Source organism: Seriola dumerili, unplaced genomic scaffold, assembly GCF_002260705.1.
Source record: "Seriola dumerili isolate Sdu_G_001 unplaced genomic scaffold, Sdu_1.0 BDQW01001124.1, whole genome shotgun sequence".
Classification (NCBI taxonomy): domain Eukaryota; kingdom Metazoa; phylum Chordata; class Actinopteri; order Carangiformes; family Carangidae; genus Seriola; species Seriola dumerili.
In genome coordinates, this window is record NW_019175379.1 from 3,006,931 (window position 1) to 3,020,384 (window position 13,454).

General features: G+C 43.3%; 1 protein-coding gene across 1 annotated transcript; it reads right to left on the reverse strand.

The window, feature by feature from the left end:
• Positions 1-2,846: 2,846 nt before the first annotated feature.
• On the reverse strand, positions 2,847-13,070 carry kbtbd2 (kelch repeat and BTB domain containing 2). Its single transcript, XM_022767259.1, has 4 exons — positions 12,887-13,070; positions 10,291-10,877; positions 6,981-7,146; positions 2,847-6,451 (listed from the first exon to the last, which is right to left on the reverse strand). The coding sequence occupies exons 2-4, from the start codon at positions 10,461-10,463 to the stop codon at positions 4,892-4,894; spliced, it is 1,899 nt and encodes a 632-aa protein (XP_022622980.1). The 5' UTR covers positions 10,464-10,877; positions 12,887-13,070; the 3' UTR covers positions 2,847-4,891.
• Positions 13,071-13,454: the final 384 nt, after the last annotated feature.

The window sequence follows — 13,454 nt, forward strand, 5'->3', positions numbered from 1 at the left end:
CCAGCATCATATTAGCGGGATGCCACTCTGGACAGTAAGGGAGTGATGCCGTTATATTAACTGTACAGTCCATATCCACTGTGAGGCAGAGACTGCCAGCGCTTTTAATCAAAACCGGAATTTTTCAGCAGGCTGCATCATGTCTGACAACCTGTTTCTCACTGCTGCAGCTTGCATTGCTGAACACTTTCCTGTGAGACACTAAAGATGCTGTCGTTGGGTTTGCGGTGTTCACTCTTTGCTGCGCATTTCTAGAGTTTGTCTATATTGCAGACTATTTTGTTGACAAAGTAACTATGTAAGAAATATAAATCAGTGTCACAGGATTTGACAGAAGAGCATGAGCTGTGGCACCTATGAAGATTTTAATGGTTTAGATTCAAAATTCAGTCTGGCTCATGTTTGATGATGCCTCTGTAATAACATTGTGGTTGTCTCTTTAACAGCTTGATTTTATTTATTTATTATTGTTATAAATGTAATATTTTTGGGGTTTTGGACTTAGTCGGACAAAACAAGGAATTTAAAAACTTCTATGAACCCACAGAACTTGTACTAAAAGGTTATTAGACAAGTCAAAAATTTACAATACATAAATAAAAATATTGTTAGCTAAATATTTAGCATAGAGGCTAAATATAAAGAGTAAGATTTTCCTTTAACCTACAATCGGTAGCTAAAGCCTTTTAACTAGCTAGAAAATGCTAAGAAAGGTGGCTAGGTAATGCTACTTAAAGGTTTACAGTTTAATGCTTGACATTTTGATTTTTTTCCAATGTGGTTTTGATGACAACAAGAGAGATTAACTTATGAAGATAGAAGCATGGTGTCTGTAAACTCATGTCGGCTAACTAACTTTGGTAGCTTGCTCCCTAAAATGTGTTAGCTACTGCTATGTGAAAAATAAATAAATAAAAATAAAAACATGAAGGAGTAAAATGTAGAATAAGCAAGTGAAAGATAAATAGAAGAGTAAAATAAAGTTTTAATTGAATTTAACCACCAGTTTTTTCAGTTAAGCTAACTAGCCTCACAGATGTCTCAGTTGATCCGCTGATGAAGAAAACGAAAAATATTGGGTGTGCTGATTCAAAAAAGGACCTAGACTTTCTTACTCTTGTTCGCACACAACCAAACACATAATACTATGACAATGCAATTACAAAATTTGAACGCTGTTACTGAAATAACCAAAATGTTATTACATAAATCCTTGTGATCCTAATGCCTGAATTTGTGCCCTGATAAACGTGATAAAACCACCCTTAATTATGAAGGAACCTGCACCCAGCTGTATGTTTGACAGGGTGTTATTAACCCTCACCCAGGCCTTTTTGTACTTTGCTGTCAGTATATATATTGGGAGAACTATATTTAGTAAATCTGAAGACATTATAAAGTCAGATAACTTATTTATTTGTTGTGTACGAACTTGTTATCTCATAAATATCCATGTTTTGTTATGGCAACACTGGAACAAGTCCTAATCTGTGGACCACTGTGTGTATTTGCACAAAGCAGCCATTATATTCTATTTATGTGAATCTTTATCTTGTATAACTGTAATTTTGAGGTGCTTACAGGATCTTTTCCCTCCATGCTACAAATATTTGACAACTGTTGGATTAAAGTGGTCCAGTGAGCATGTTCTGTCCAGTCCAGTTTTACAGCTGTAATCAGTGTCATCCTGCTGTCTTTAAAAACGTTTTGAACATTTGCTCTTTTTACTTTGTTCCTCGCGCTTTTAAAACCTCTTCAGCCATTGACTCATTTCTGGAATTTGCTTTCGATTTCTGGATTATGTTTGAGAGAATATCAGCTATTAAAGCTGCTTTTTTGTTTCTTTTTTTACCCTCTGATGATATATTTTTCTTTTTGTATTTAAAAGATATGAATGTATTGTGAATTGAAATTCACAGAATATTTTCTTGACAGATGCTTTTAATGTATTTGAGAAGAAAGTGATACTATATTATATTGCTGTATTAAAAAAAATTATTAAAATACCGCAGGGTTTTATTTTTAGTGGAACAATTCTTTTATTCGTCTGGGTTCGTGTCTGTGCTAAAATGTAGGTCAGCCAAACAAAGTGGTGGCAAATGTGTGTTCGTAGAGGGGGTTGTTGTTGTGGTGGTAGCACAAGGCCGGACAAAAATGCACTCATGTGCTGTCCAACAACAATTCAGCAGCATCACAGGGACATATGAACCCAGCGACGTCAGGGTTAGCTTTAGCCCGAGGCAAGCAGAAACTCACACCCAGTGATCCTGACTGACAGCCAGTACAGACGGCCTCAGCGACAGGGTCAGGATAGTTCTCATCACTGTTTCATACATTCATTTTACTTTAATTTTCTTACTTGTGCCTCATGAGCAGCCAAAAACCCCAAAAGTATTCAATTTATGATGATGTGAAACAGAGGAAAAAAAACCCACATTTTCATTCAAAGATCTTAAGTCAGCAAATACTTAATATACTAATATACTTTTTTTTGTAAATAAACTAATCAATTCATCAACAAATAGCTTCAGCATGTTTTCAGCTTCAAAGTTGGAGCATAGCATCTAGCGCTATTTTGTTGTTTATCTGCCAATTTTGCAATTACACTTCAGTGATATGACAATGAACTAGTTGACTGAAGAAAAAAATGAACTAACCGTTTGCCGAACTGTGTCACCATAGGATGTGGGAACTTGTGATGGACACAGTTTGACATCTTATGTGCTTTACTTTTCTTTTAATTTAACAAAAGAAGCCAAACAGACACAAACTTCATACTGTAGGACAAACGAAACACGGAGTCAGTTTCAGGAACGTTTTTGGTATGTTTTTTAATAAATTAACGTTCATTCAAAATACAGTGCCAAAGGAATATGATGCAGCCAAACATGCTAGTAAGGGTTTGTCATGAAGCACCTGTGCTCATGTTTTTAAGGTAGGAGGAAGACCCCTTCCCTCCCCAACCCGCCCCCCTCCACTACTGCTAGTGGTTGCCGGGACGATTTCCATAGCAACAGCCCTGGGCCAGCCCTCTCTTCTCACAACCAATCAGCAGCAAGAATCCTCAATATTCACTCAGAAAAATTAAATCTGATAGGAAAAAATGGATAGCTACCCACAATCACACTACAGTAATGTCTGATATTAAATTAAAAAAGACACTAATACAAAATAGACCTGGTTATTTTCCCCACACTAAAACAGTTGTCTTTTAAACATATGAAAAATATATATTTCATTATATATATATTTCAGCAGCTTGGAAATAAAAAAATGCATGAGCCCGTAACCTATGTTTGTACTGAGAGTGGAGTTGTGTGTATTTGCAGAGACCCTCGTGGAAAGAAAAACACAAGTATCATGATCATGTGACGATGGATAGAGTGAGGTGTAGACTGCTGGCTGTGTGGAAGACCTGTGTGCAAACACACTGACAGACAGGCTGTGGAGGCGCTATAGTGGAGTCAGGGTGGAGGGCCGAGCGGTGAGGGAGGAGAGGTGATGCGTGACCGGACCTGCAGTCACCCTCTTTTAAACCCCTCTCCGCCTCTCACTTGTTTCCCCGTCAGCCCTCCCACCCACTCCGGAAAACCACGGCCCCTGTTCCTTTCGTCTGCAGGGCCTTTTGAGGAAAGAGATGGATCCTGTTCTCAGGGAATACTCCGAGCAAATATCTACATTTTTGAGCATCAAATCCTTGCCCCTGTGGGCTTTAAGCGCTGGCTCTGAAAAGTTTGTGTTTTACTCTTTTGTGGTGGGTGGTGGCTGTAGTTGTCGGATTCGCAGCAAATACAACCAATTCCAATGGATACCTCGAAACAAAGCAACACAACATGTCAACACTAGCCCTGAAAAATCTATTGATCATGCAGGTACAGCTGCAACTGCATCTGCAGAGTAAGCAATTAATGATTTAGTCTATAAAATGTCAGAAAATTTCCAATAAGTGGATTACTACTACTACTAGTTCCAGAGTCGATATAAACCTTCAAAATCAACATCAAAACATGCACAAAAACTTCTCAAACCATTCCTGCTGCATTATCAGCTGCTCAACACAGCTCCACTGACCAAAGCTCCACTGGAAGCAGCATATTTAACTACTTATTAGCAAAATGATGAAAGCTTGTAACGCTGGACAAAGTAAAAATAAACGTGGATTATGCAAAAGGATGTGGTTTGAGAAGTTTCTAAAGATCAATTTGATACTTTTATTTTGTTGTAACTGCGGAATCCATGCTAACTTCGGTGAATCCAAGACGACCGCGGAGGAGCAAGCTACAAACTTTTCAGAGCCTAAATGCAAAGCCTACACAAAGTGCACGTTTAATACTCTAAACACAGATTTTTCACAGAGTGTTCCTTTATCAGTGGTGAGAAAAAAGAAAAAGAGGAGAGGGGGGAAAGAGAGGGGAGCAATGGTCGGAGGGTGGGGCTGGGGGATTTTGGTACAGTTGCCATTGTCATTCCGAGAAGGTTTACCAGTTAAGTGCATCATCATCCTCATCATCACAAAATCAGTTGACGTTTAGATTATCACATTGTAGAAACAGTATGACAGACTTGTAATAATATCTAACAGATGTCACAACTGACAAAATAAAAAGAAAAAAAACAAAACAAAACAAAAAAGAACCAAAAACAAGAAATTTTCAGATTACTAGTATTTTTCAGGGGCATCGCTCCAAGCTTCTTGTTCTCGGGCTGCATCATTCACCAGCAACAGCTGTAGCTAATGCAAGCCTCCAAAGTCCAGAGATCCCTCCACGACACAGATAACGTCAAACCTTTTCCATATCTCAGAGAACTCATCTGCCCCCCCTTCATGTTCATCCCTCAGCGTTACAGATTCCTGGTTCAGTCAGCGAGGTAGGGTAGGGGAGGTTAAGAGCTATACGTGAGGGAGGGTCACCAGCTCCCCGTCCACCTCGAACTCCTCGGCTCCGTCGGGGGAGAAGAGGTAGGTTGGGGGTTTCCAGGGGGACTCCTCCAGGCAGGAGGGGTACAGCTTCCCCACTGCACAGCGGAAGTCCTTACCCAGATCCCAGAGTACGCGTTCAGAAACGGGCTGCCGCAGGTACCAGCGGTCCAGCTCCATGTCATACTGATAGATAGCGTATTTGGCGCGCTCGTTCATGTGGGTTTCACGCATGAATATGCAAAGAGAGTTGAGCAGCACCACTGCCCGCACACATGGGTCCGAGTAACGCTTGGCAGGGATGTTGGCGGCCAGGCGCCACTCGTTCTTGTTGACATCGTAGATCTCCACGGTGACGGATGAGCCGTCAATGGTGCTCGTTGGCAGGCGGATGCCAGAGTTGCTGACCACGTGGAGGCCACCGATGTAGAAAATTAGGTCACCGAAGGCAGCTGCCGAGGCGAAACAGCGGCTGGTCTTGCGCATAGCCATCTCCACCCAGGTGTCGGCTCGGGGGAAGTAGCAGTACATCAGGTCGTGGGTCATCACGTAGATGCAGTCGTGCGCCACCACAGAGGTGCTCCAGTTCCAGGCGAAGGGCAGGGGGCTCATCATGCTCCACTCGTCCTTCTCGCAGTCGTAGCGCTCCACCGTGCGCTTGTTGAGCTCTCCTCCAACATTGTCTCCCCCGATTGCATAGATGTAGCCATCGCAGTAGACCAGCGAGGGCTTGATTCGGGCACACAGCATGGGGGTTTTGGGCACCCATGCGTTCTGCTGGGCGTCAAACCAGAAGAAGCTATCGACCGAGCGGAAGACCGCCTGTAACTTGCCACTCTTGCCGTGGTTGGTGATAGAGTTTTTGAGAGGGATCTGCCCGCCAGCAATGAACACATCATTGTCAGGTGTAACGAGGGTCCCCACCTTCTGCAGGTCCCCGGGGGGGTTGCTGAGCTTGTACACTTTCTCTGCCTGCGGACTGTAACACACCACCGTAGTAAGCAAAGACCCGGACATGACATAGGCCTCGCCTTGCGTTTCTGACATGGCCTCCATGAAAATCAGCATCTCCTCCTTGGTCATGCCTAACCGGGGCTTGAAGAACTTGGGCATGGACTTGTAGAGGCCCTGCACCACCACAGACTTGTCATTGGGCGGCAGACCCTGGAACCAGGCACGCTGTGTCACCTCTGACAGGGCGTCGATGCGGATCTGACTGAGTACAGAGGATAGGTGCTGCGATCGAGCCTCCATGTTATACTCCAACCACAGCATGGCCGCCTCGCGCACCGTCTCCTCTTTCTCCACGTTGAGGTTGTCGCTGCTCAGGACGTCTATCAGCAGCTCGTGGGAGAGCTGGAGGAAGGCCTCCTGTCGGTACACCATGGGGAACTTGTGCTCCACCATGCGCTTGGCGCTCTGTTTTAGCTCGCTACAGCTGAACAGGTCGCCGATGCTCAGCATGCGGACGCAGTTCTCAGCGTTGATCTTCTTCACCAGATAGTCTCTGCACTGCAGCAAGACGTCCTCCACCTGAACGAGACAAAGGACAGAGAGAAATTACAGTCAGAAAGCTGCAGAGAAAAACATCTCTCTTTGCATTAAAGGACAAAGACACAAAAGTGGAACAACACTAGTATGGAGATATTTTATCTTATTCTTTTCACTGATGTAAATGTCCATGAACATCATAAATCAAAGATATGAATGGAAAGAAAACTAATATTTGTATGCTGTGGCCACAGTGGACTCTAGATTATAAAATCTACATATCTTCATGAGTCATTTTTGGCTGGTTAAGTAATTTGAATGAAAAAGGACTCAAGGAATTAAATGTTGGCGTCTTAGTAGATAAAATGGCTAGAAGACTTAATCTGACAATCATTGCTGAGCTTGTACGCTTTCTCTGCCTGCGGGCTGCAACACACTGCTGTAGTAGGTAAGTACCTGAGTATAATACAAGCTTACCATGTTTTTATAGGCATCCTTAAAGAAAGATCCAAATGGCTATTAGAACACTTGATATGCATTTCTTGTTTGTTTTGTCTACTGCTGTACTGACCTGTAGGAAGCAGGCGGTCTCGTAGAGCGGCTCCACGGTGCTATCATTGATGGCCAGGTTGCCTGTGTAGGCGTAGGTGATGATGATCTGCAAGGTGGCTGGGTCCACGTTCCTAAGGTGGACGTGGGTCTGTTTGCTCTCACTGAGGCCACTCATGAACATCGCCCTACAGGAGCGGGAACACAACGATGGAGGATCATCAGTCAACACAGTCCTTATTTAATGGAGTGAAGAGCAAGAGATCTGAGATTCACTGATGTTTCCATAAAAGAAAAGTGAAATATGGCTTTTATATGTAAACTTGTTTATATGTTTGAGTCTGCTGTCCTGCAGCAAACCTTGTTAGAGTAAAGTTTTTCATTATACCCTTGCTGTGTCATGCTTATATTATGTTAACAATTGTCAGATTTCTACTTTTACTGTACTTGGCAAACACAAACCATTTGTGCAAGTGAAACTGGATCCATGGAAACCACATATTTTAGAGCTGCAGACTACAGCTGATAAAGGCCAGTAGTCTAAAGTTAGTGACATACAAAATGATGCCGTTGCCCTAATTGACATATCGTTTCTCTCTAAGGAAACACATCCTTATAAGGCTGTATTCATTTAAATACAATAAACACAAAGAGTTGAGAAACCCAAAGTTCTCTTTCAACACCAAATGAATGTAATGAATGGTTCCTCAAGTACCATCATTGCTAAGCAGCACATTCAAACAGATAGAAGCCACAATGACAAAGCACTTGTGCTGGTTACACACAAAAGGTGAAGTAGTTTCTCTGGATGAAAAGACTTTATTTCTTCCCCATTTGTTGCTGTTTGTTTCAGATTACTTTTTTAAACTTTGAACTGGTTACACCGTATAAGACCTATTCCATCATATCAGCACATATTTAAGTTTTCCAGTCAATGTTTTGTAATCAGCAAAGACTGACTTCATAATAAACCCATGAGACAGGACATCCTTTCAGTCTACATTGGGGGATCACTGTTTTAGTATCCAAACTTTTTCTTTTAAATAAACAGAGCCTCCTAATGACAGCTGGCCAGTTGCCAAAGTGGCTGGAAAAACAGACAAAGTAACCAACCAGAGCCAGTCTACCTGTAATTGGCTGCTGCAGGAGTTAATTTCCCACTGTCCTTGTGTTATTTGAAAACAACATCCAACTATATCTTTTCGTTTTAAAAGCTGGTAAATAAATATTTGTTATTGTTGATTAATCTGCTGATCAGTTCTCTGCGAACTGGCTCCTCAGAGCATATGAACCTATACGTATTCTAGGTCTCAAATAGCAGGACTGAATATCTCTGGCTTATTTGGAGCAGATGTTACTACCGACCTGATACTTGACAGTTGTTGTACACGGATTAGCCTGTCCACCAACCCAGTTTCCCTAATACTGAAATGACAAAAAGTGACAGTCGAAACCCGGCCGGTGGGATAACTGTGCACGGTTTAGCTCCTGCTGGGGCTCTGACTCCCAGTGTATCTGCAGCAGCCTCGGCAGGCCGCCTACACTTCCACGTCGCCATTCTTCAGCTCTCAAGAGTGAGTCAGAGCCTCTTTAACCTCTTTCACGACATCAATTTCTCACATTTTATGCATCTGGGGAGCCGTTATTGGCTTGAGTTGGTAATTCGCATTTATGCTGCTTATGTCTTTGGAGCCAAACGCATAGTGCTGCAGAGATATTTTTGAGAGGCGCACAGCATGGGCAATAAAGGGACGTTGGGTCTTTTTCATTAGAATTTCTGTTGATTCAGTTTGCATTTGTGTTAGTGGCACCTTCTGTTTATTCCACACACAATACATTTGCTGAACTGGAATGCACAAACACATCGGTTCCTGTGTGCCAAATAATTTGTTGCTCCAACAGCTCCAAGGAACAAGTTCCCTCAATTGTTTATTTATTTTTAAATTGCAACCAAATTCAATTTACTTGTCAGGAAATTTTATTGTAAAATAAAACTGGTGGTGGTTTGTGATTTTCTATAGATGATGAAATTTTATAAATGAATATTCATAAATATAATTACTAGATTAAAAATATGATAATAGCCGTCATTTGCAGCCTCAGTCTTCATAATATTTTGTCTGCAAACCAGCTCTACCCTTGTGAACAGCAGTTTTGGGGGTGTGTGTCTCTGTGCCGATCACAGCAGGGGCAAAACCTGCCAGGCTGTATTACGCAACCCTGCAGGCATACCCCTGCACCCCCTCCCTCCTTTTCCTCTCTTCCGTCCCCTTTTCTCTCCATCTCTCACCAAGACCTACGTGACCAGACTTTCCCCTACAAACACAAGTTCCCTCCAGAGTCCCGCGGTACCCCCCCCCCCCCCCCCCCCCCCCCCCCCCCCCCCCCCCCCCCCCCCCCCCCCCCCCCCCCCCCTTCTCTGAAGCAAAGCGTGCAAGACGGGAGGCGGTGGAAAGGAGGGGCAGCAGCAGAAGGACAGAGCCACGGTTTAGAGGAAGCGCTAGGACACCTCTGAACCCTGGAGGGGAAATGCTTTGCATGTTCGCACCAGATAACGAGTGCGTGGGAAACAGTTGGGAAGATCGGGGAGAGGTGGGTATGAGGGAGGCATAAAGTTGTCGGGACCTTTTCTTGGAATGCGTGTGTGGAGTGTGGTGTGCAGGGAAAGAAGAGGGAGGGAGGCGTGAGACAGACAGGGAGGTGGACAGCGTGTTCAAATGCTTCATGAGCTCCTGTCATGTACAGATGGACTCTTCCCAGAGCTGAGGCTGCTGCTCTGTCACATTCACTGCAGTGCACACACTATATTATGCAATGTTGTGCGTACAAATGAGGCCTCCTGGGGGCCTTGAGGGATACGTCTCTGGTACTACAGGTTAGAGATTGCTTCATTTGTTCTGTGTAGAAATATATATCAGAGACGGAACAACTGCCGCAGAGGGCGACCCGAGCCCCCGCTTTTAAGGAAACACCATCCCCTTGTTTTCCATCCTCCACGTATAGAGTGGGTAACACTTACTGTACGACGTGCTGCATTATTCATTGTAACTGTAGGAGGTGAGCACTTACACATATAACAACTGCGCTACATAATAACAGCGTATCTACACCTCATCCCAACCCCCCCACAACCCCTAACTGAAGGGAGTAATTGCTGTCTTTAAGCACCAAAACCTGTGTGGTGCATTATTAATTGAAACTGTAGGAGACAAATTCAGAGGAGATATACCACACAAAGCTTGGGCACAATCAGCCTGAGGTTTTTAAAAAAACAGGAACCCCCAACATACAACATGAGCAGCATGAGGCTGATAACAGTGTGGCGCACTCACCTGAAATAGGAGCTACATGTGGCCAGGACCATCTTGTGACATGGGAACTCCGTGTCCTCCACCAGCAGCACAACATCAGTCAGTAACTTCTGTTCATAAAAGAACTTGAGCTGCTCCAGGAGGGAGACAGCGTAGTCCGTGTTGACCGGCCTGCGCTCACTGAGATCCGACATGGTTGCATCCCATGAATCGCGCCCCAGTTTTGAAAAGTCACACGGCCGGCAGAACCGGACTCAAGCCAACCAGGAGAAAAAAAAAATTCTCAAAGATTCAAGAGGGTAAATGGGGGAGAGGGAAGGGGACAGCTCTCTAACACCTCCACTGGCCAAAGTGGAGGTGTTCGACTCCTATGTGGAAAAATTTCTGCTGCTCCTTCTTCCTGGAGATGAGTTGAAAGATGAGATGAGAACGTTCTGGGGTTGTGGCAACCAAGTGTAACCGTCAGGAGTCCAGGGGTCTTGGGTGAGGAAGGGGAAGTTTCCCCACGTGGGTCTATCTGTTGTCTGAGGTCATGCAGTGAGGCACTAGGTACCGGAGGTAGAGAGAGAGTGTGATGACTGTCGCAACACTGCTACATCAGTGCTTATCTGAAAAACAAAACAAGCAATGATGAGTCTAGAATCCATGCAAACTAGCAGTACAGAAAAAAACAACTTCTACTAAATCTATGAACTCTCTTCATTTTTTTATAGTCCAGTTTTTGGGCTTCCAAATCTGGCAAACATCCTGAAAATCTTATTTCATATGAAATCTGCACTTTGCACAACCTGCCTCCCCTTACATGTCACCTGCTGCCATCTCTCCCCTCAACCACCCTTCATCCCAAGCTTCCAGAAACTGCACTGACAGCCAGACAGTTGCTAACGGGAGAGTCTGAATGGAAGTGGGCAGTGACTATTGGCTTTCTATAACCAAGACGGCATCTGGATTAAATGCATTCACAGGGGTTGCTTGAAAACATATTTCATTCATAATCTGGTTTAGATTAAAGATGCATCAACTTCACATTACAAAACAACAGAGTTTACCTTCAGTGTTCAGCCCCAAACCAGAGCCACAAGACCCCAAAGCATCTTAAACCTGAAGTTATTAGTCCCATAATTTCCCCAGATCTTTCTATCTGCCATGATGGTACTGGCACTATAGCATATCCTAGTTTTCTTTCTCTTTCAGTTATGTGTGTAGTTTTCATACTTTAGTCTATTTAGTTGTTAGTGTATAGAATTTAGCTGTTAATTGTATTGTTGATCCTTTGCAGTTATAGTGAACCATGAGGATATTACGGTTCATGACGGTAAAATCTAGTCAATGAGATACACCAGCTGACTGAAGAGCCATGTGGTACAATTTGTCAGATATTAATAGGCCATTGGTAAAATATAACGTTTCAATCACGCACACAAAAACACATCATCTTTTTGGCTGTAAGAGTTGAGCTCCACTGCTCACTTCTTAAATGACTTTGTACTTTTTGGCAGGTTACCATGACTCAAAGCCACTTTTACCATCAGTGCCATCATTGGCTTCTTGCAGCACAGCTTACACCATACACCACCTACAAACAACACTACTACTGGTGCCGACCAGGCCACCCTGTTCCAATAAAGCACTGTGGATATCATTTGTGGAAGGAAGGAGAAACACCATGAAATGTTAATAATATTAGTTGTTATGTCAACTTCTCAGCCGAATATCTATGACAAATTCAGGGTTGCGCATCGATGCATTTTGCAACGATCTCCACACCACAGTGGATCAGATCTGTTTGATGCTGTTAACACACTCAGATTCAGGATATTTCTAATTAGCGTTAGTCAATATTAGACACTAAACTCATTAGCAGATTTCACATTCACATGACAATTCATAAATGTAAACGTTAAGGTTGGTTAGCAGTTAGTTTCTACGATGCGTGTTCATGTGTATGTCTAGCCTGTGATCAGCGAGGGATGCAGTTTGGTAACAATGTGTGCAGACTGTAGGTAAATGTTCACCTAACGTTAGGCCATCTAACACACATCAGCTTCATGCTTAGTACATATATAGTCTATTTACAACTTTTTACCCTAAAAAACCTGCTAAGTAGCAGGTTATTCTGGAAGTAAAGGCTGACATTTGAAGGGTGTTTAACATTTTTGGACTAGCCTGATGCTGGCTAGCTACGTTAGCACATCACCGTTAACCATCACGTCCAAAACAAGCCTTGTTTAAAACAGACAGGTTAGCAAACCCGACTGCTCGTGTTCTCCGTAGCTTTGTTTCAAAGCACTAGCTCAACAATGTGATCATCCTTGTTTTTGATCAATACATCTGATCAGCTAGCTTCGATTTCATGTTATATCGCTAGCTCAAGTAGCGACGGCAAGTTAGCAACTTTAGCTTCCCTCCGCTCACAGTTCCGGGGTCAGCTAACGTGGTACCATGCCTCCTGGTGACTGTAAGAGAGGCGAGCATCTGACATGATCAGCTCATTTGTGAACTTATTCAAAAAAGGACGTGATAGTCACAAACCAACGCAGCAACCAAATTAGAGAGCGGACATGCTGCTAGCACACAACGCTAAGCTAAAATAGCTAAATAAACGGCAGTTAGCTACCTGAGAACTTCGGCAACCAAAATCCAAGCTCCTTTACGGTAACTGCGGGCAGACTCCACAAACTGAACCGTCACCGTGGCTTTTCCAGTCAGCAGAAAGTGCCAAGTAAGCTCCTGAAGCCGAATTTAGACATTAAACAGTTGTGTAGAAGCGCCGAGCAGCGGACACCCTTTCAGCGCATCATAAGCGCCTGAAAGACCAGAGGCCAAATCAGGATACTGCGCAAGCGCACACACTAAGCAGCCTAACAGTGACCTCTGCTGGACAGACGGACACACAGTAGCACTGCAACCTTATGGAACCTTATGAAACGGAGTATACATTTAAATTTAAAAATACTAAGTTATGTATTTTTGCCTTGCCCAAAACACTGCAGATAGTGAGACCATGTTTTTATGTGTTAACAACCTGAAACTAGCACTTGGTAAATATTCTGTAGAGTTCTTAGGATATTGTATTTCTACTAAAGCCTGTAAGACACTTATGTAATTAAACTATCATTTTCCTTTGGGGGAGGCTTTGAAACATTTAGACCTTCATACGTCATACAACTTAACAGTGAATAGTG

What these genes read in the sequence shown, in the direction of transcription:
- kbtbd2 (XM_022767259.1), bottom strand. Translation starts at nt 10,463, where the DNA reads ATGTCGGATCTCAGTGAGCGCAGGCCGGTCAACACGGACTACGCTGTC. An exon ending in ACATGTAGCTCCTATTTCAG is followed by an intron (nt 7,147 to 10,290) that starts GTGAGTGCGCCA and finishes CCGCTCCTGTAG; the next exon opens with GGCGATGTTCATGAGTGGCC. An exon ending in AGACCGCCTGCTTCCTACAG is followed by an intron (nt 6,452 to 6,980) that starts GTCAGTACAGCA and finishes TGTCTCGTTCAG; the next exon opens with GTGGAGGACGTCTTGCTGCA.